Source organism: Neomonachus schauinslandi, chromosome 9 (genome assembly GCF_002201575.2).
Source record: "Neomonachus schauinslandi chromosome 9, ASM220157v2, whole genome shotgun sequence".
Classification (NCBI taxonomy): domain Eukaryota; kingdom Metazoa; phylum Chordata; class Mammalia; order Carnivora; family Phocidae; genus Neomonachus; species Neomonachus schauinslandi.
The window spans coordinates 27001959-27023941 of NC_058411.1; the positions used below are offsets into that span (position 1 = coordinate 27001959).

Sequence of the window (21983 nt, forward strand, 5' to 3'; positions counted from 1 at the left end):
CTAAGCCATGTCCTCAAGCTGTGGTGGACTCAGCTTCTCCGCTGGCCTGTCTTCGTCCATGGCCTCCTCCTCCTCTGGCTCCTCGGCATTCCCGGCCAGGCTGTCGGGCCCAGACACAGTCCCCAGCACTTTGGTGCTGTGCTCCTGAGCTCTGGCTCGGAGCGCCGCAATGCTGTTCTCTCTCAGTTCCTCCTGGGACATGGCCGCTGGAGGGTCGGGGCCCCGCTCCTCCTGCTCCATCTTGTCGAGTCTGGGCGGGGCCTGGCGCTCCACCTCGGGCTTCCTCCCCGACTCCGCTGCTGCCTCCAGCGACTTTTTGTGCATCCCTAAAAAGAATTGTTGGTATTCGGGTTTAGAAAAGCGCCTGGGAAAGCCATCTTGAACTGAAAACGGCAAAGATAGAGAGAGGCCAGAATTAAGGACGAGCAGAAAGCCTTACTTCACACACCGCAGTCACGCGAGTCCCAGGGGCCGGGGCCGGGGCAGCGGGAGGGTGGCCAGGGGATGGGGCTGCAGGCCAGCAGAGGGCTTCTTCGAGTCAGGTCCCTGGGCACCTGGCCGCCGGGCAGCCTGTTCTGTCCCTTCCCAAGCGTACTTGCTCCCCCATCCCTCCCTGCTGGGATTCAGATCTTGGAACCCCAAGATGAGCTGGTGCTGCAACCGACCTAGGCCCCGAGGGCAGGTGGGGGGAAGATGGCACGTGGAGAGATTTCAGGGGGAAGCAGTCCTTTGGGCAAAGCCAGAATGGTGGCCAGAGGGTCCTAGGGGTTCCCTCAACCCCCAAGAGGAGCTGTTTCATTCACCACAAGCCTACCTCTGGCCAAGGGAAGAAGAGGGTATGGACCCTGGGGCTACAGCCACACCCTTCTCACAGGACAAAAGAACCCACAGTCAGGGCCCTGGCAGGGATGAGAGTCCGAGCCACCCAGTAGAGGGGCACAGGGGATAGACAGCAAGCCCTGGGCCCAGCCTACCCTCTGAGGCTCCTAAGGGAGACTAGGAGGCCTGGTCTGGAGTGCCTCTGTCCTGCTAGGCTGTTGTGGCCAGGTGTTCCTGCCCCAGGGCTCTGTCTCCTCCTCCTCCAGGGAGCCCGCTCTCCTCACCACAGGGGCAGGGCCCCAAGGAGGGTGCGGGCTCTTACCCAGCAGCCACGGGGCACAGGAGTCCATGATGCCGTCCTTGGCGGACTTGAGGATGGACTCTGGCAGGGGGATAGAGTGCCGCACCATGGCCCCGTAGAGCCCGTACTCCGCCATGACGCTGCTCCGGCCCCAGCACTTCTCCCGTTTCCTCCACTTGGCCCTGCGGTTCTGGAACCAGACCTGCAAGTGAGGATGAACAGGGCAGGGGTATGTTCTGAGAGGCACTGAGGCCAGGCCCTTACCCCAGTGGGCCCCCTGTGAAGTTCCCCACCCTTTTGATTGCTGGCTGCTGCATCCCCTTGTGACTGCTCGTTTCTCCCGCAGGGTGCCCTCACTTAAGCTCCCCCAACCCATGGTACCCCCCGGGGTTCCTCCAGACTCCGAGTGCCCAGAAGGAGGTCACCCAGTCCTGTAAGAACATGATGGGTGAAATGGATCCTTTTCTTTTTCTTTTTTAAATCAAAGCAGTTCTAGGGTGATGCGATAGAGGCCTCCGGGATAGGGTCTTGCAGGTGGGCAGTTCCCAGCATGGTCCTCGGTTTGCAGCTGAGAAGCCCCACCCTGGTAGCTCTCTTGCAGGTGGTCACACCTCCAGCCTATAGACAGAATCTCGTTTCTGACTTGCAGAGGAACACATTCCTTCCAGGGGCTGGACTAGCCATGCATCTTGTTCGGGGCTCCCTCTCCACCAGAACTCCAGAGGCCAAGCAGTCCCAGAAGCCAGGTGAGTGTGGACTCAGGCAGAAAAGGGCATGGCATTCAGGTATCAGGAAGCCCCAAGGGACACTCCGGGGAGGCCTGAGTCAGCCTCCTTTCTCAGCCCCGTCCTGGTGAAGCCCTGTTTTGCCAAAGTGCCCTCCATTCACCAGCTCCCCACGGTTTTGGACCTATCCCTGAGTGCTATTCAGAGGAGCTGGGCATCCATCCTCAGTCAGGCAAGGAAGACAAAATTCTCTTGGTGTGCCAAGAAAGGGAGATGGAGACCTAGGAGGGTGCAGTGGGGGACACCCTGGAGAATGCTTCTCTGGCCCCAAAGCTGACTGGTGCAGGGCATGGGGTACCCTGGGTGTGTCAGCCGCGCTCCAGCCCCGTGCTTGGAGCAGTCCCTGCCATGCTTGGGGGAAGGGAGATTTCTCGGTCTCCCAAAGCAGCTTTCCTGAGACTTCCGGCAGCTGGCAGGAGCCAGAGCTAGGGACAGCTGCACTGTCCCTCAGGCAGGTGAAAGGCCGGCGAGAAACCGGTGGGCTCTGGAAGGATCCCAGGCCCGACCAGCGGCCCCCTCCCGTCCCCTCGCAGCCCCTCCGGGCCCTGACCCCTGGGGATGGCGAGACGCCCAAGGCGCCCCGGGAAGTGGGGGAGGACAGAGGCGGGTTCGGGGAAAATCTATTAGTTTCCTCTGCGATTTCCATTCCCTCGCCTCGGCCGGGTCCCCCGCCCCCTTCCCTCCGGGCCCCTCCCCCGCCCCCAGAGGCGGAGGTTTCAGCTTTTGATGAAAAATTGCTCCAGCTCTATTCAGGAGGCGGCAAAAGAAGAGTCACCCCCAGGGGCAGCCCTGGGCTGATTGAAAAATAAGTTAATTTCTGTTTGAATCGATGGGCCTCAGGCACTGAAATATCACGGGAAATTAAAGCGGCTGCTCTCTCGGGAGCCGCGGCATTGACCCGCACTAATTAATGCTGCGGAGGCAGCGCGAGCCGCGCCGCGAGCCGCTCCCCCTCCCCGGGGGACCCCAAACACATCTCATTTAACTAATTAGACGGGGAAAATTGGGTGTTAATTTGTTTAGGATTTTTTCCCCTCTTCCCCCCGGCAGCTCCCTCCCCGGCCCCCACCCCGCGCGGGGGCGCGGGAAATGAATGCGGGGCTCGCCGGCAGATGGCTGCCCGGGTCACTCTGCAATCTTCTCCGACTTGATTGCTTGATTAGGTCGTTAGCACATTAAAAAAAAAATTGCTTGCCGTCTGGCGCTGGCGTGATGAGTGGGACGCGCGGCAGCGCCTGGGTAATTTATCTTTTTATACGGCAAAGAATTTGATTTCAATCTGCAGATATATGGGGCGCCTCTGACACCTGTTTAACATCGCGCCGCTGACAGTTTAACCCTTTGCTGCCTCCGCCGCCGGGAGGCCCGGGCAGGGGTTCGGATCCGCGCGCCCCCGCCGTTCCCGCCGCTGCCGCTATGTGGCGCAGTGAGAGCCCCGGCGGCCCCAGGCAGCCCTGAGTCTGCGGCTGAGCGCGGCCGAACGCCTCCAGCAGGGGGCGCCCCGACAGCCCTGCCTCCCTCCCGACGACCCTCAAAGAGCCCCGCGCTGTGTGCGGCTGCGGAAAGATCGCGCGGTCGGGGAGCCTGGGTGACTCAGTCGTTGAGCGTCTGCCTTCGGCTCGGGTCATGATCCCAGGGTCCTGGGATCGAGCCCCGCATCGGGCTCCCTGCTCGGCGGGAAGCCTGCTTCTCCCTCTCCCACGCCCCCTGCTTGTGTTCCCTCTCTCGCTGTGTCTCTCTCTGTCAAATAAATGAAATCTTTTAAAAAAAAAAAGAAAAGAAAGAAAGACCGCGCGGTCTACGCACACCTTTAAATGGACAGAAATGTGTGTAACCCTGTCGTGAAATTTCTCCGTTTGTAAATAACCAGGAACCCACAAAAATGGGAGAGACGCGGCCCAAGACGCCCCGGGCCTCGCCACGCCCAGTAGAAAAGGATCGCTCAGTCCACCCTGGGTGGCGCCGCCTGCAGAGATCTGCACCTTTGCCACTACCGGGTTTGGCACCTGCCGCTCCTGCTCGGGCCCCCCTGGAGAGCTGCGGAGCCCTTGTGCAGGGCCTTTCCCCTGGTCCGGACCCAGACCGCCACGGGTGACCCCTGCCGAGGAAAGGGTTTCTGCAATTTGAAAGCCACTAGATGGCTACGCTTCGCGGGCTACAGAGCGGAGACGATGAGCAATGCGAGCCCGGGCTAACTCGCCTGTCGTCCCGGCCTGCCTCCACGCTGTGTTTAGATCCCTCCCCAGCGCCACCTGTCTGTCCCTCAGGCTCTCCGCCCGACTGTCGGACAGACCCAGTGCCTGCGGTTTGTCTGAGACCTCTGTCCTGTCCCATCTTCCTTCCCAGTAGCACTTGGTGGCCCTCTATAAATACCCACTTGGCACAAGCTGCCTTCTCCCATAGAGGACAAATCTGAAAGGACTGAGCCACATAAAATGTGACTTCTGGTTTCAGCCACCTCTCAGAGAATACAGAAGAATGAAGCCCTTGGTGATGGAATTCCAGGCACCAAGTGTGACCACAGAGGGCTGGGAAGGCTTTCTTTATGAATCTAAGAAATCTGCTTCCTAGTCAGGAGATGACCTTCCTGCCTGAAGGCAGTGCATTATTAAGCAGCAAGACCACAGCCCCTTAACTGGAACCCATGGGACCAGACTCCACAATGTCTGGGATTTTAGAAAGAAGAGGCGGTGCATTACCGCATTACGTGACACTTGGCTGCAGCGGCCCACCGAAGCCAAACTCACTTGTTTTGATTTCTGCAGCAAAACATATGCATATGCACGCTAAAAGGGATAAATAAAGAGCATAAATTCAGGTCTGGTTTTTGCCATTAGTGAGTTCTGCTGACTCACTTAGGAAAGAACTGTGTTTTCGGCACGGTTTGGATTTATGGATCCTGGACACTGGACTGGGGAGTATACAAAGGCAGAGATGCCCCACCCACCCCAGTGTGGATGCCTGGGAGGATGCACTGTCCTGGCTTCCTCTGGATTCCATGAGCATTGGTGCTTGGGTGGCGGGGGGAGCATGGCTCTCACATGGAAACCGCACCTTTACAGGAGCACTAAAGAAGGGGGTGCAGACTTGGGATTCAGATGCTCTCTGGGGCCTATAAACAGAACTATTTTCCTGGGTCTCCTAAATTGGGCAAATGAATAACTGGTCTGCAGATCAGACTTTGCCCACAGACGTTCCCGGGAGAGCTGGTGCAGCTGCTTGTTCAAACCAGGAGTCATGCGGACCCTCGGTTATGGGCTCCTGGAACGCCTGGCTCTCTGCGAAGACCAGATGCTGCTCCAATTTATGGAGGGGACCTGGACAGCCAAAACAATTTCTTTTTAGGACAGTTGGCAGGGGAGCTGTGGCTGGATGCCTTGGAGGGAAGTGGACAAGGGATTAGCATTGAGCCTAACCACTCCTCATGTCTGCCTTTCTCTTCCCTTCCTGGAAGCAACCAGTATGTGTGCAGGACTTGATGGTCCCAAGAAGCGCTGAAGTCAGACGGTCCTGAGCTGGAATTCCCAGCTGCGACAGAAATTGCTGTGTGATCTTGGGCAAGTGACTTGCCCTCTCTCAGTCTCAGTCTCTTCAAACATAAGATAGTGCCTATTTTCCAGGGTTGTTTTGAGGATTAATGCAATAAGTGAAAGTTCCTAAAACCCATGCTTATCACATAGAAGGTGTACAAAAATGCTACTTATTTTCTTTCAGTGGAGGCAAAGAAAACCAGTGGGAGCCTGCACAGAGGGCAGGTTAATCAACAGCTTTACCTGCCCCTCTGGCCTCCTCCGCAGGCCCTTTAGCAAGGCTGGACTGCAAATAATAATAACTCCAGGAGAGGCGCAGAGGGACAGAACTAAACTTCAAGCTGTATGATTTTCATACAGCTAGCCTGTTTCCCCTTTAGGCATCCAGCGGGCCAAACGGAGAGCCCTGCGACTATCGGCACATTTCTCATGTATTCCAGGCCCTTGAGGCCCAAATGCGAGAGAACACACATGCAGTGCCCAACGCTCCCCGCAAGTTGACTGTGATCAGGGGCTAGAAGGCCTCGGCTGGAGATCCTTGCCCTGCCTCCCACCGTCTTGGTGATCTTGGGCCCGTTTCTTAACCTTTCGAGCTTCTGGTTCCTCATCTGTCCTGTCATACCACCTCCTTGAAGGTTTGTTGTAAAAATTAACTATAATAGTGCTTGGGAAATGCCTGGCACATAATAAGAACTAAAAGACCTTGGCCTGCTGCTGGATGAATTCTGTGGATAAACGTGCAACAAATGAGGCTTTGCTTTCCAGCAAATTCTCAACGACATTTTTTATATAAAGCCAGGTCCTCCCATCTCCTACCTTTGAGAGTCCTTCTAAGCATTTAGGCCCTTTTCCCTACTTGGCCTCTTGGCTCTGGCAAGCCCCAAATATTCCTTTAGTCCCTCGCTCCTTCCTTTTCCTGGCTGCCCACTTTCTAGAGGAGACCGCCCCTCTCACGCGACAGTCAGGCCTGGAACTCCTCAGTAGAAACTGCGTCAAGGCCACAGTGAGGACCAGAGCCCTGCCTTACACTTCAGGGTTCTGAGTGCCTGAGAAGGGGCCCCAAAGTGACACCAAGGGTCACCAGGTTTGGCACTCCAGGTACGATCTTCCAGCTTGGGGAAGAGTCTGGGTTCCTGCATTTCCCCTCAGAGGTGGCGCCCTAGCAGCAATCCGGAAGCCCAGTGGGATGCCTCTGCTGGTCCACACAGCTGGTCTGGTAGGAGCCCCCCCTGCCCCAGCTGTCAGCGAGGGTCCCAAGAGATTGTGCCTCCAAGGACAGACTGGACCTGGGGAGGGGTCCTTGCCAAACAGGTGCTCTCCTACTACAGAGCGCACTTGGAGCAGAGCGGGCAACCCTACCAGCAACTTCTCTCACGGTGTGGATAGAGCAGCTATGGTTGGGCCCATGGCCTCTCTTGTCATCACCCAGCTCCTGTCTCGCAAGCTCCCATCCCGGCATCCCCACAAGACACCATACCCAGGGCTCCTTCCCTCAAAGGTCTCCCAGGAGACCTTCTGTGGTCTTCCCAGGATCGCCCCCCTCAAGGAGACATCTTGTACAATGGATGCTCTTTGCACATTCCGGTTGCTTGCCTCCCCAGGCCCTGCCTTCCGATCTTGCCTCCTGCCATCGGCCTGGCTCTGTCAGCCATGTGGCAGGTCCCATCACATTCACCCAGCTTCCTTCCTCTCCTCGGGCTGGAAGCTGATTAATTTGAGCTCATCGCGGCAGTGATTTAAGGACTTAACCGTCCACATGCGCTCAGCATTCCTGACACCATATTTCAGCATCTCCCCCTTCCTGTCCCAGCTTCAGGCTCAGAGAAGCTGGGCCCTGCTGCAGCCTCTGACGTCCAGTAGGGGGCAGCTTTGCCCACATTTCCCAGCAGCCCAGGCAGCATCCTTCCCTGCACACCTGACAAGTCACCTTGTCCCTCCTCCTACCCTGTCCCCCCCAAACTCCACCTCCTTCCACTCATATTAATGCACATAAAATGCAGAAACTCCTTTCCAGAGCCTCTGACCCAGCCTTTTTACACTGGCTGCCCACAATCACTGGAGAGCTTTAAAAACATACAGATGCCAAAGGCTCAGCACCAAAGCAATTAAATCAGAATGGCTGGGCATGGGAGCCCTGCATGGGTGTTTTCAGAAGCTGCCCTGTGATGCTAATAAGTGCCCCAGGCTGAGACAGACTGCATATCTTCTAACTTCTGGAATAGAATCCCTTCAAACTTCGTTCCCTATCCCTGGACAGGGATCCCTTTAAAAGAGGCAGACTTGAACAGCACTAGTCAGAATAGCCAAACCACAAACTTAGATACAAGAATTTGCCCACTCAAAAAATAATTTTTTATGAGTGAGTTTTTGAGGTTTTTTCTTTAGAACAATGCCCGGTACTCAATAAGTATTGCTTATTTTTATAAAGAAGGTTGATACCAGTCCCCACCTGACCTCCAGCCATCTCTGCTCCCCCCAGCTTCAAGTCAAAACACAGGCTTCAAACTCAAGAGACAGGTGGTGAACGCGTGGGCTTTCGACGCAGACCTGGGTTAGAGCCCTGTGTCGCCCACCTCCTAGCTGTGTGGCCTTGGGCCAGTTGCTGTGTTTCCGCTTCCTCGGTTGTCTCCAGGACTAAATGAGATCAGTGCTGAAGTGGAGTGGGCACGGCGCACCTGCCAGGCATCACTCAGAACAGACGACATGTGGCTCATGGCATCTGCCCCAGAGGCGGGGCTCACCATCACCCCCATTCTACAGATGAGGAATCAGGGTCTCTGCAGGCTGAAGTCACTCGTCCAGTCACTCAGCTGGGCACGGTGGAGCCAGGCTGTGTCTGGCTCTGAAACAGCGTCCCTAACCACTATGCCTACTTGCCTCTCCTGTGCACGCCGTGTTTTCAGAACACCAGGCACGTGCAAACTGCTCTGTAAATGATAGCTGTGATCGTCGCTGATGCATGCTGAGACCGCCCGGGCCACCTGGGGCAAGGCTATGTGACAGCTCACATACACCTTCTGGAGGCAGCTGGTAGCCAAAGAACCCTGTGGTGCTCAAAGACTCTGAGAGGTTCTCGGCTCCGTTCTCCCAGATCTACAGTCCTCGAAGTCCCAGGGCAATCAACTTACTCCACACCCTAGCTCCTCCTTGCTGGTTGCTGTGGCTTCAGACACCACCCGACAGATGTCCCCCACCCCCAGGCAACTTAATGAAGCCTGGCATCTGCCTGCTGGGGCGTCTGCAGCAATGCAGTAAAGGCTGAGCCAGAGCCTTCCCTAGAATCCTTCACGCCCTCCCACCCACCGCCACCGCGGCCGGACAGATTTTAGGACAGTCCACCGCAAGAGGCAGCTCTTCCTTCTTACTGGTCCCAGTAGTGCTAGTGTGAGGCCTACCAGCACGAGAGTTTTTCAGCCCTCCACCCCACCCTGGCCACTTGTAATAGTCAACTTTGTGCAAACAAAGGCCAGGTAGGGGTTACCACTGCACATTGACCGGATTGGGCCTTGGCTCACACACACACACACACGATTCAGAATCCACACCCCAGGCTTATCCCACCGGAACCAACTGGGTGGAGGGATGATGGATCCAGGCCACCATGGATAATGCACCAAACAGATAATCTGCTTATGAATAATTGAGCTTATTGTGTCAATGTCTAAAGCCACTGGCTGAAATTCCTAATAGATTTCCAAGGGAGAGGAAGACCCTTCTGGAAAAGTAGCTCATGTCTCATTTCCAATTCTCTGGTTGTCCAGTGAGAGAACACAAAGCAACCCACAACTTATCTGGTTCCTTCTCCCCCTAACACACGTCCCACCTCCAAGGGCTCTTGACTGGGAGGGGTTTCAGGAAGTCGGGACCCCATCTCCCCCTTACTTTTCCCAGCCTTAGCAGTGAACTGCTCTGGACCATTCCACTGGTGGAAGCAGCTTTCACTTAAGGATGTGATCCAGTAAAGGCAAACCCAAATCTTCTGGAAATGTTCTTCCTACCCAACTCGATTCTTCTGCCTCATGGAGGCCTTACCTAGAAAATCATCAAACTTCATCTTCTCCCAGAGAAACCATTAAGCAGACCCACTCCTGCCTAATGAGGGGGGTTCTGGCCTTGGAAAGGTCTTGTTGCTGATGAAAGGAAGCCCTGAGCCCAGCACAGCTGAGACCATCCCAGTCCAGACCAGGGGTCGGTTATGCCACAGAAGTCTCTAGGAGAGGGGCGGCGCCTGACTGACTCAGTCAGAGGAACATGCAACTCTTGACCTGGGGGTTGTAAGTTCAAGCCCCATGTTGAGTGTACAGATTACTTAAAAATAAAATCTTAAAACAAACAAACAAACAAACAAAAAGCAACTCTTTATAGGAGAGAAGGAGGACTTACTGAGACACACTTGCAGGCAAGCGTCCCCAGCCACACCCCAGGCCAGACCCGAGCAGGAGCTCAGGGCAGGGACAGCTGCCTGACTGTGTGAGAAAGGAGATTCAGGTGGATGGAGGTGGTGGGGAGTAGACAGAAAGGGAGGGGTGACCTTTTCTTCATGGGTCAGGGGAGTGGAAGGAAGAGAAACAGAATAGGGTCAGTGCTAGAAGTCATTCTCCCCTTCTACCACCTCTGGCTTTGAAGCAGACATTTAGCTATCCCTAGGAGATACCTGCCATGACAGAGACCCCCCTGAGAACCCATGACTTGCCCAGAACTCCTCATCCCACCACAGGCCCCTTCACGGTCTGCCTGACCTACTCCTCAGGAAGCCTATAGTCTGGAACAGCAGGCCAGCCACACCATCTAAGTCCTTGTCCCCCATGCCCCACCCCAGTGTCCACCTCACGTGGTAGGTGTTCAGCAAATACCTGTCAGCTTAACCGAACTGTTCTTCATAAGGACCCATAGCAGGGGGATGGGAGATGGGGTCACAGGTATCCAGGAGCCTGGGGCAGTCAATGCCTCAGAGGGTGCAGAAAGAGAGACAGGGACTCGGGGCTCTGTTACCTGTATCCTGTCCTCTGGCAGCTCCGTTTTCATGGCCAGCATCTCCCGGGCATAGACATCTGGGTAGTGGGCCTCATTGAATGCCTTCTCCAGCTCCTCTAGCTGGTAGGAAGTAAAGATTGTCCTAGGGGAGCAAAACCAGACACTCAGGACCCAGAAACTGAAAGAGACTATTCCAGAGAGGACAGAATGACCTTCCTCTATGTGTCCTAGACAGACCCCAAACCCAGGGCTGGCTCAGCCCAATCAGACACGAACTCTCTCACACATACACACACACCACACACACTCACTCACGCTCACATGTGTTCACGCACACTAGTAGCTTAACCCTCTAGACTCATCTTCATTCAAGGCTGAGGATCCACACTACCCTTCTTAGGAGGACATTATTTTAGCCCTCAGGGACATTTCATACTGGGAATCTTTCTGGAAGTGATTTGGGGGAAAGGGTGTTGAGACAAAAATTTTAGAAAACTGCAGAAAGCCCTTCATCTTCCTCCCGAGCACAGAGTGAGCGACTCACCAGATAAATAAATGCCTCAGGCCCACTGGGACCTGCTTCCCAGTTTCCTCTCACAGACAGAAGTTGATCTTTTAAATGACACCCACGTTCAAAGACCCAGCAGAAGGTCAAATGCAACTGCAACCCCAGTGTTTGAACGGCTAAGAATCTAATCTCCCACCTCCCCATGCACCCCAACACTTTGCCCTCTTCACCTGCCCTTCCCCTGCCACCACCCAGAACAACTAGCTCCTTAGAGCTGCCCTCAGATCTCCCCCTCCACCTCCTGTGCTCAGAAGACAAGGAGCACCTTCCAACCACCTCACACCTAGGCTCAGCCACTCATCAAGGAGGCGCCCCATTCAGGGGGGTTCCATTCAGGTCACTGTGAGAGAGCCTGCCTACAGAGCCCCCACTCCCCACAGAGCAGTCTACATTGACCTATTTGGGTCCAAACCTCTTTTAAGAATCAGGCAAAAGCTACATCCTTTTGCCCTAGGACAATGTGCAAATGAATATGCTCCAACACAAATTTTTACCTCCAATATCAGGGGCTTCACAGACCCACTTTCCCCCATAAGCCATACACACCCACTGATAGGCACCAATTCTTCTCTTTTCAGACTTAATTTCACCAACTTCCAAGTGACCTTTATCCTGTACCCTTATCAAGTCAGTAGGCAATAGAGTCCCAATTCCACAAACCCAGCTTGTAAAAATGGTACATTCTTTGCTTGAGCCTCTGGGATCTGACCCTGGGGACCAGCACACGGAGTTAGAATCCTTCACTGATGCCCTCACTCTCACCCTCACCCAACACAAGGAAAAAGTATAGGTGTAAGCCCCATTGGGTCCTTATGGTGGTGTCGGCTTCAATATCTTGGGGGAAGACACGGGGGATGTGTGAGAAAAAAAGATTCTGCCCTTTATAGAAAATGACGGGTTTGATTCTAAATTGTTTCTCCTATTCTCTTGGGAGGGGGGAATGGAACGTTTATGTACACAGAAAGTGAATTCTTCAGACTTTTGAAGATCTGCTCGTTTCTATTTTGCTCTTGCCACTTACTGAAGGGCCCCTGAACAGACTGTCAAAATAAACAATCGAAGTATGTAAGTCTTCTCACAACTAGGGAAATCAAGGCACACAGGTGTTGTGGCTTGGCCAAAGCCAAAGAAGGGAGAGGATGAGAGGTCGTTCAAGTGCCAGTCTCCCCTTGGGAGGGCTCTCACTGAAAACAAAACAAAACAAAACAAAACCTCGAATCCCCTAAACTTTCCCTCATGCCTGCCTCAGAGCTCATCTGTGGGTTGATGCTGGTGTGCTCCTCCAGGGAGGCTCCTGCATCCCCAAAATGTGATCCAAACCCTGCTCCCGGCTTCATGCAGAACTCCAGACTCTTCAGGTGCCCATTGCATCCTGTCTGCAGAGAAGCTGAGCTTTCCCAGTGCAGAGACGAGCAGAAGCCCAGAATCCAAGAGACTCCCAAGGCCGCGGCTCCATCCCTACTCCCCTCTCCGACCCTTACTAAGCCCAGCGTGTTTCTGGGAGAAAAAGAGATGCCCATCTCTCATTACCAGACTCCAGGGGCTCTTACCTGAAATCCCCAAATGAGAGAACCTCAGGAAAAAAAACATATATATATACATATATATATATATATATATATATGTATATATATATATATATATATATATATATTTTACTAATTAAAAGCTGCACCAGCCATCAGTAGCCATTCTGATCTCTCTAATAATCTGCTCTCTTCATACACCAGAGATCGCCTGAAACCTAGGGCAGGTGGTGAGTTGTGCTGTCTCACTGGGAACCCCCAAACATCTCCTCAGTGGGGAGAGGTCTGGAGCCTTAAGCAGAGACTTTGGGCTATGGGTCAGTCAGCTCCAGCTGCCACACGAAGAGATGTCCTGGAGCAGAAACACGGTTCAGCACCCAGGGGATGCTTTCTCCTGGACTCCCCTTGCTGTGTGAATCCCTCTCCCCATTTCCGCACCAGCACAGCAGCCCCAACTCTGACCTGTCCTCCCTCCATGGTCCTCGTCCCTGCCCCTGCTCGAGGGGTAGGGGTGGGGGGGAAGCTGATGGGATTACCCACCCTGGGACCAGCATGAGATGGGTGCATAAAAGATGCTCTAACGAATATTTGTTGGATGAATGAATGTAAAAAAAGTGACCCAGGATCAATGTTTCAGTTGAAAATAAAACAAAGCTAAACACAACAAAAATGCTGCCTGAAGGGAATGAATAAACGAGGTCACTGAGAAACCAAGTCAGAGTTCACCCTCGTTCCAGCCCGAACCTACTGGCCCCTTAGAGGACAGGAAGAGCCATTTTATAAGGTGGGTGCCAATAGTGGAGTGGCCAAGGGCTAGCTAAGGAAGAGGGGAATGCAGAAAGGTGCCCAGAGAAAGGGTGCAAAGAGGCTGGGAACAAACTGGGGAGAAGAGGATGGGGTGGGTGGCAGCCGGGAGAGCTCCCCAGGGGAGAAATGACCCGGGAGCCAGCAGGAACCTTGCGGACACCCCACCTGGACTGGGGCGCAGGGAGAGATTTGGGGAAACAGATGGGGGGAGGGTGAGCACAAGGGAGGAGTCTGGAAGCAGCACTCGCAGAAAGTCAGGCAGATTTTTGGTTCTGGTTTCTTTATTGCCTTAAAACCCCCTCATAAATTTCTACAAGGAACTAGTAGCTGTGGTGTGGAGGCGAAAGGGAATTAGCGTCTGGGGTGGGGGTGGGGGGGTGTTACTTTTCAGGATATACCTTTCAGCACCTATTGGATTTTAAAGTTGTACTTTAAAATAGTAATGCCTATTTGAAGACTTATTTTTTAAAAATTCTCTCTGTAGCTGGTACCCCAATGCAGCCCACTCGACTCCAGCTGGGGCTGGTGGGGTCATCCAGTCCACACACTTTCCCTCCCCATTTTACAGACAAGGAAATTGAGGCTCACGGAAGGGAAGAGACCCCTCAGGATCACAAAAGAGCAGAAGCCTAACGAAAAATTCCCATCCGTGCAGAGATACCACGCTCAGGATGTGTGGCACGGTGGGAGCAGAAGGCTAGGGGTGTGGCAGAGCGGACAGGGACGGCGGGGGCCGAATGGGGGCCCGGGGCAGCGGGCAGAGGGGCCGGCTTGGGCGGGAGGTGGGAGCCGCTCTGCCCCGCGGCTCTCCGCAGGCGCTGATGCCTGGATCGAATCTGGGGCCGCCTGCCGGTCTCTGGCTCCGGTTCGGCCCTGGTTTGGCCTTTCCTTTCTCCCGCACAAGGAAAAAGCCCCCCCGGCGGCCACAGACCATCTTCACCCGGTGTAGCTGGACGCCAGGGTCCCGGGCGGATGTCCCCAAACAACGTTCGGTCTCCCCGGCCCTGGCGCAGCCTTAGACTTCTAACTTAGGAGTCGGCGGGAATAAGGTTGGAGCGACCGGACCCCCACACAGGATCTGGCAGGGAGTGGGTGAGCAAAAGAGGTAACAGAAAGCGCCGCAGGGGCCTTACCTGTGTCGCCGCTTCTTCCGTTTCTTGGTCTGGTTTAAAGCCGATTTGGACATTTTTCGGTCGCTGGAGGAAACATCTTCAGAATCTGAAAAGCGGGCGGAGGCACATGCGGCAGAATGGGGGGCGCGCTTGGCAGCGCCCGGGGACGTCAGGCGCCCGAAGCCCGCGAGGGCCCCACCCCGGGCCGCCTCCGGGAGCGGCGGGGGCCTGCTCTGCCTGCCGGGGGAGCCCTCTGAGAGGTCGACCCTATCCCTTAGCCCCGGCTGGCTCTACCCACGCCGGCGCCCGAATCCGGAGCTTTTGAACAGATTTCGTTGTAAGAGAGGCAAAGGCCCCAAGGCGCTTGGGGCAGGGACGGCGGTGGAGCGAGGCAGCCTCAGGGGGTCGCAGGGCCGGCAGGCGGGGATCCCGGCGCTGCGCCCTGCCCCGCGCCTGCAGCCCCGGCGCCCCGGGCCCGAAAGTTGGCCCCGGGGAGCGGAGCCCGGGCGCAGGGAGCCGGGCGCGGGGAAGCGCTGGGGTCTCCCCGGGCACAGCCCCCTTTTCAGTGCCTGCAGAATGCGCCCCCGCTCGAGACTGGAGAGGCTGCGACGCGCCACTTTTCGTTGCCCCTCCAAATAAAAATAAATAAATAAATAAATAAATACAAAGATAACGAAAAATCGGGGGAACTGCCGAGCGCGAGCCCGAGCCGGAGGCCGAGCGGGTGGGGACGCACGGCCGGGAAGGCAGTCCAGGGAGGGCGCGGTGGGGTCATCCCGGGGCCCCCGAGCCCACCGGGCGGGGCATCCGATAGATTGTGGCGTTTAGGTGGAATCGGATGTTGGCCGCTCCTGCCGCCGCAGAGGCCAGGGTGTCCAAGCTCGTGGGGTGAAAAACCCCAGCTGACCAACGTGGGCGTTGTGGAACGGCGAAAAAGAGGAAGGAACAACAACTTTGGATTCCAGGGCTGGGGCCGAAGGCTGGGGCACACGCTTCCTGGGCCGCCAGCACACGGAACAGAATCGGCTCCGGGAGGCCGGGGCCGCAGTGGAGCAGCGGAGCTGGGGTGGGGGGTGCCCAGCCCGCCCCACGGGCCCCGACACCCCAAGCCGGGTTTCCGGTGGGGCCCCCACCCGGCGCCGCGGCAGAGCGGGGCCCGACGCGGGGACCAGAGAACGGCGCGGAGGCCGGAAACGCCGGGGCCGAAAGCAGGCGGGCTTTCGGGCCGAAACGCCGGCCCCAGGCCCGAGCCGCGACCCCTCGGCCTGGCGCGAACTTCTGCGCGGGGAGGAGGCCTTGCGGTGCAAGCGAAAGCCGACGGCGTGGGGTTTCCGGCTCTCGCCCCCAGTCGGGCAGCCCGGCAGCCTCGCCCTCACCTACCCGAGCTGGCCGTCTGGCTGGTGTCCAGCGGCCCCGACGCTCTGCCCAGCGGCTGCAAGTGGACGCTCTGCGGGTCGGACAGCACTTCCAGGAAGGTGGGCTGCGCGTAGAAGCCGGGGAGCCCCCCGGGCCCCAGCAGCCCCATGCCGCCCACTCCTGCGGGACTGAGCACGGAGCGCGCCGCCAGCAAGTGCCCGGGGGCCAGGCCGTCGAGGGCAGCCCGCGGATGGGAGCTGGGGGGCTCCTTGTTCAAACCCAGGATCTCCTGGATGCCGAACCCCGTGCACCTGGCCGGGGCGCCCCCCGAGGTACTCTTGGCCACTGTCTCGGATTTGGGCTTGCTCAGCGCTTCCCCCGCTTTCCCCGTCATCTCCCGGCTCTTTGGAGGGGCTGAGGCCGCAGGTCTTTTGCTCCCCCCACCCCCCCGCCGGGCTCCCCGCTTCGCGAAGTTGGTCCCAGGTGCCCCCTCCGGTGTCTAATGCTCTGGAGCCCCAAGGAGATTCCCCTTTTATCCAACCAGGCGGCAGCCCAAGTGGGGTCAGAGCTGAGCAGCCAATCACCGGGGCCAGGAGCATTAGGAATTCCAAAAAGCTGGCAGCTCCCGCCGCAGGCAGCACCGAGGGGCCAGGGCGCTGGGGGCCGGCACCGGGTGGACTCAGCAGGACGCCCATGGGCAGGGACCCCAGGGGCTGAAATGAGACAACAAGGTTCAGGGCTGTTCCAGGAGGCTGGGTGGCTTGGGATTCTGGGCAGAGCCTGGCTGGGACATGTCCTGGGATGGGGTGGGAGGATGGGCTGAGGGCAGATGTTAGAGACTGGGAGTCCTCCTCCCTCCCTTAAGTCCAGTGCAGATTGGCAGGGTCAAAGAAGCCCAAATATGGGATCCTTGTGTAAAAGGCAGAACAAGGAAGGGGGCGGGTGCCCTGGACAGGGTGTGTGGTGGCAAGGGGAGAAGAGAGGGCTCGGAGGGTGAAGAGGGAGATGTATAGGTGGGAAGAGCTCCACACGTGCCTTGCAGCACAGGATAAAGTGCCTAGTTCAGAAGAACTCCTCAGTAAACATTGGCCCAATGAATAAATGAACGATAAAGGGGTCAGGAGTAGGGGTCCCTGGCGGGAGAGAACAGTGGTGATTTCTTCTGGAGAAGAACCGTGGGCATCTGAAGATCTTCTTAGAATAAGCATGAGTGTGCTCAACTTCCGTGGAAGGACTTCATGCATTCTTCCATCCATTCGTTGAGCACCTTACCAGCTCTGAGCTGGGAGCTAGGGGCCCTGCTGTAAACCAGATAGAGGAGGCAAGGGGTTTGCTATACCTCCGAGTTCACTGAGCAGACAGAGCGAAGAGGATGGGATTGTTGATGTAGAGGACCAGGCTGGAGAGAGGGCGTTAGAGGCAGTTAAAAGGTGAACTTCTGTCCCCAGCTGAGCAGGATCCCTTGACTAAATCCTGTGTTGGAAGTTGCAGAATTGCAGCCAAGTGGGCCAGTTGAAAAGTGATGAGAGGCAGGACCCTGCCTGGAGAAAAAGCTGAATTCCCAAAGTGGGCAATGAAGCCACTGCTTTCCTGCTTGAAGGCTCTGCGGGGAGCAGGATCCCATAGGGCCCAAATGTCAAGTGAAGGTGATTCTCCGTGTGCGCGCGCGCGCACACACACCTGCCATGCCATGGACCTCGGAGTCCCAGCATTCCACCAGCTCGGCTAAGTCTTCCGTGACATTCTTGGGGCTAGGGACTGTCTTGTTTACCTTGACATTCTCCTCTCTACTGTGCCTAATACATACTAGGTCTTAAATCAATTTTCTTGCTTTCTTTCTTGCATGCTTGCTGGCTTTCTTAGGAGGAGTAGCTTTTATTTCCTTGTTTCACAAATAAAGTTGGTTGAATTGATTGCTTTAAATATTTCTTGAATCAAAGTCACCCTATGAGGCAAGATAAAGACAGGGTCAATTGGTTTAGGCCAAGACTGGAAAACCAGGCTGGGGGAGAGATTCCATTGAGGATCTCTTGGCTAGTCAGCTGCAAACCCCCAAATAAATTGAAACCTCCTCACCCAGCCGGCCGCCAAGGTGTCTCGTAGCCTTTGTGGTTGCCATGAGACCCCGTAGGGGATGGAAGCGGAGGCCTTGCTATCAGGGCTGTTATGAAGAAGGTCTCCACTCACTCTGGCCGGGTCCACACGAGAGCTGGAACTGGGCTGGGGGATTTCTCAGTGCAGGAGGCGTCTGGGAGGGGTGTACTGTTCATTCAGAGTGCTGCCTCCTTGTCCCATAATAATGCCATTCCTAGGGTGCCTGGGTGGCTCAGTCGGTTAAGCGACTGCCTTCGGCTCAGGTCATGATCCTGGAGTCCCTGGATTGAGTCCCGCATCGGGCTCCCTGCTCGGCAGGGAGTCTGCTTCTCCCTCTGCCCCTCCCCACTCTCATGTGCTCTCTCTCATTCTCTCTCTCTCAAATAAATAAATAAAATCTTAAAAAAAAAATAATGCCATTCCTACTGTGCACTTATGTTGCTCAGCCCCTTATGTGACATGATCTCTGTCCTCACAAGAACCCTGTTGGTATCTTGGTTCCACATCTGAAAGTTGATATAGCTATTGTTTTTTCTTTCTTTCTTTCTTTCTTTCTTTTTTTTTGAGTATAGCTGATGTACACGGCATAGCCATTCTTACTTGCAAGGTGCAGACTCAAGGATGTGCAATCTTGAGGCATCCTTCACCTTGTATTCTATGGAGTTGGGTTCCATGTGGCACCACTCACATAGACAATGTGAGTGGCTCCCCCTAGAGTTGTGCAAAGCAATGGCTTTGGCTTTCAGGTAAGAATTTCTTTTCTTTTTTTTTTTTAAGATTTTATTTATTTATTTATTTATTTATTTAATTTATTATTAGAGAGAAAGAGCAGAGTGAGAGAAAAAGCATGAGTGGGGAGCAGAGATGGAAGGGCAGAGGGAGCAGGACAAGCAGGCTCCCAGCTGAGCAGGGAGCCCAACGGTGTGGGGCTCGATCCCAGGACCCCGGGATCACGACCTGAGCCGAAGGCAGATGCTCAACCGACTGAACCACCCAGGCGCCCCTCAGGTAAGAATTTCTATCCTCATTTTATGAATATGGAAACCTAAGTGCCCAGAGAGGTTAGGTAACCTGTCCCAAGTGACCTAGCTAGTGAGCGGCAGAGGCCAGACTCAACCTCAAGTGAGTCTGGTGTCAAAAGCTGTTCTATTTTGACTTCATCCCTCTCTTGGCCTCCTCTCCATGCCAGCCTACCCTGGAAGGATGAATGGGGATGTTGTGTTAATGGCATCTGTCATGTCGCTTACTTATCACGGGACATCCACGATGAGCCAGATGCCAGCCAATGGGCAAGGATGTGAGTGATGGAAAACAGCGTGTGAGTGATGGAAGATCGGCTCTTGCCCGGAGATGAGGATGAAAAAATCTCTTGACCGAACCCTGTATCTGAGGCTGCCGGTTCCCTACCCCAGGGAGATGGTTACCACCTTGACCGAGGAGGTTGGGGATGGGGGCAAGCCCAGGCTCTCTGAGAGACACCTTTCCAGAGACTGCAGGTAGAGGGAGGGCCCCGCATCAGCCTGAAGCCAGCCCCACCCTCAGACCTGAACTTCTGACAGACTCCTGGTGGGGGTGGGTGCTGTCTAAGAACCTAAGGGATGGAGGTGGGGGGAGTGAAATGTACCCTTTGGGAGACATTTAGCTAGGACACACGGGGTCCAAATCCTGGGTCTGCCACCTAACAGCTCTGTGGCTTTGAGCCAACCATTAAATTCTCTCTTAGCTTTGATTGCTTTACCTATAAAACAGCCTGGTACTAGATCTGGGAGCACCCCCTGACCCCCTGAGTTAGCACTGCTGTCAAGGACATGGACTCTAGAGCCAGACTGCCCAGGTTCAGACTCCTGCTCTGTCACCTACTTAGTGACCTTGGGAAAGTTACCCAACTTCTCTCTGCCTTCTGTGCCTCAGTTCCCTCATCCATAAAATGGGGGTAATGGTAGTACCTACTCCTTAGAATTGTCAGGAAGGTTAGAAATGTGCATAAAGCTCTACTGTGAGTGTACAAAATAAGGTTCTTTTTTTCATAATTTTCAAATACTGACATATTTTATTATACGCTTATTTTAGGGACAAAATTCTTGTGTGTTGGTTACTATTATCATCCTGCAGGAGGATATTGTACTTGGGACTGGCAATCTGGTAGGGACAGGACAGATCTAGTCCCAGCTATCGTGGAGTTTGGGCCAGTGACTGAAGGAGGTGATATTTTTAAAGCACTGAGTGTGTACCTGATCCTGGGCACTCAATACATCATGGCTCATACTATTATTATGAATGGGGGCCAGACCTCTCACCACACTGAATCCACTCAACTTCTCTGACAGGTCAGATATTCTGTCCTTCTCATGACAAATAAGACACTGAGGCTCAAGGAGGGAGACCCAGGTGAGGGAGGTGGCCGCCTCCCTCCTTTGCCCTGGTGCTGGTCATTTTTAGCACCAGCTGCAGCCAAGTCATTCTCCCCATTAGCCTCCTCCCCGAGTCACTACCCAGCAGTCAGCAACAATTTTTGGAGGGAGCAGGGGGGTGCGGGGGATGCAAGGGAGAGAAGAGATGTGTGTTTGAATCAATAATCCCATTATGAATCTGTCACCCATGAACGTGTTTCACTTTTTTAAATGCTCTTGTGTATTTGGCGTTTCCCCCTTGAGAGTAAGCCTTCTCTTTTGTTGTGCTGGCCAGTTCTCCTGAGGGTCTCCTCAGAGAGCCCCGGAGGCCCTCCTCTATCACCCTCCTGTCGTCAGACGTTGGGCCAGGCATTCCTCTTTCTTCATTTAGTCAAGGGGCTGCTGCCAGGAGAAAAACAAGAGACATTCTGATTCACCTTTAATTTACATACAATGAACATGTACTAAGTTCTGGACTTTTTGACATTGTCTCAATGCATCCTCCCAACTACCCTGAAAGATGTGTATCATCGTGCTTTCCACATGAGGAAGCAACCCCCGTGAGGCTAGGTGACCTTCCCAGGAGTATGCAGCCACCAAGGGCCAAGCGGAGTCTACATCCACTGCTTTCTTGTTTTCTTTTTCTCTTTCTTTGAGTAAGCTCTAGGCCCAACGTGGGGCTCGAACTCATGACCTGAGATCAAGAGTTGCATGCTCTACCAACTGAGCCAGCCGGGTGCCCCTTGTGCTTTCGTGAAGATAGAATCAGAGCCTCAAGCAGAGGAAGGGATCTTGGATATAGGGAGGCAAAGAATGCCCCAGGGATTCTTGAGCCACCATCCTGCCCCACTGAGAATGGGGGAGAGAAAAGGAAGGGGAACCGGAAGGGGTTGAGAAGGGCCACTGAGGAGAAGGCTGGTGAATCCCCAGAGTCCAGGGCTGTGAAGAGCATCTTGCCTCACATACCTGGGCCTGTTTCCTTCTCCTAGTTCTCCAAGGAGCAACTTCTTTGGACTTTTCTTGGAGGGCCTCAGGGAGTGGGAAGGAAGGAACACACTTTTGGCAGTGCTTTCAAGCCAGCCTTGTAGAAGGCCCTGTCTCTGTCAGTCCCCTCCCAGGTGGCCCCTGTGGCTCCCCTGAGAATCTTATCCCAGCAGAACACATCCTGCCCGGCTTCAGCTGCCCACAACCCCTGTGTCCTCCCTCTCTCAGCATGAACCCTTCCTTCCTTAGCCCCCAAGGGAAAAGAAAAACATTCCACTCATGTCACCCTGTGTTTTCCCCAGTGTTCACCTATGGGCAGTGTGGAACAATGGAGAAAAGCAAGCCCTAGAGGACTTGCTCCATGATCAGCCTGCCGCAGGTCCCTTGGCTGTGCCTCAGTTTCCCTTCGGTCTCAGGTGGTAGGAATGACCGCATCCCTGATGCCCCAAGAGGGTGTTCTGTCTTATCCCACAGGACCCTTGCATGAGAACTTAACCAGGTATCTTCAGAAAGTAGTTACTGTGTACCTACTCTGCGCCGGATGCTGTGGGTGGGAATACTGTGGGGTCAGAGAAAGCAAAGCCTCTGTTCACATGGAATTCAGATTCTGGTTGTGGGAGACAGTTAACAAACCGGCGAGTAAATACACCAGCAAGATAATTTAAGAAGGCAAAAGCACTAAAGAGAAAATAAAGCAGGCTGAGCTGAGGGGTTACAGACAGATTGCAGGAGGGGGC

The 21983-nt window shown here is 54.9% G+C and overlaps 1 protein-coding gene across 1 annotated transcript; it reads right to left on the minus strand.

Annotated features, from left to right (window-relative positions):
- Positions 1 to 16172, minus strand: VSX2 (visual system homeobox 2). The gene is made up of 5 exons (XM_021679556.1): positions 15803 to 16172; positions 14444 to 14528; positions 10428 to 10551; positions 1142 to 1322; positions 1 to 326 (listed from the first exon to the last, which is right to left on the minus strand). Exons 1-5 carry the CDS (start codon positions 16170 to 16172, stop codon positions 1 to 3), a joined length of 1086 nt encoding a protein of 361 aa, XP_021535231.1.
- Positions 16173 to 21983: the final 5811 nt, after the last annotated feature.

Bases quoted from the DNA above. Each gene is read 5' to 3' on its own strand.
- VSX2 (XM_021679556.1), bottom strand. From the start codon at position 16,172: ATGACGGGGAAAGCGGGGGAAGCGCTGAGCAAGCCCAAATCCGAGACA. The intron at 10,552-14,443 runs GTAAGGCCCCTG...TTGCTCCCCTAG, and splicing joins CGGAAGAAGCGGCGACACAG to GACAATCTTTACTTCCTACC. The intron at 327-1,141 runs GTAAGAGCCCGC...AATTCTTTTTAG, and splicing joins CTGTGCCCCGTGGCTGCTGG to GGATGCACAAAAAGTCGCTG.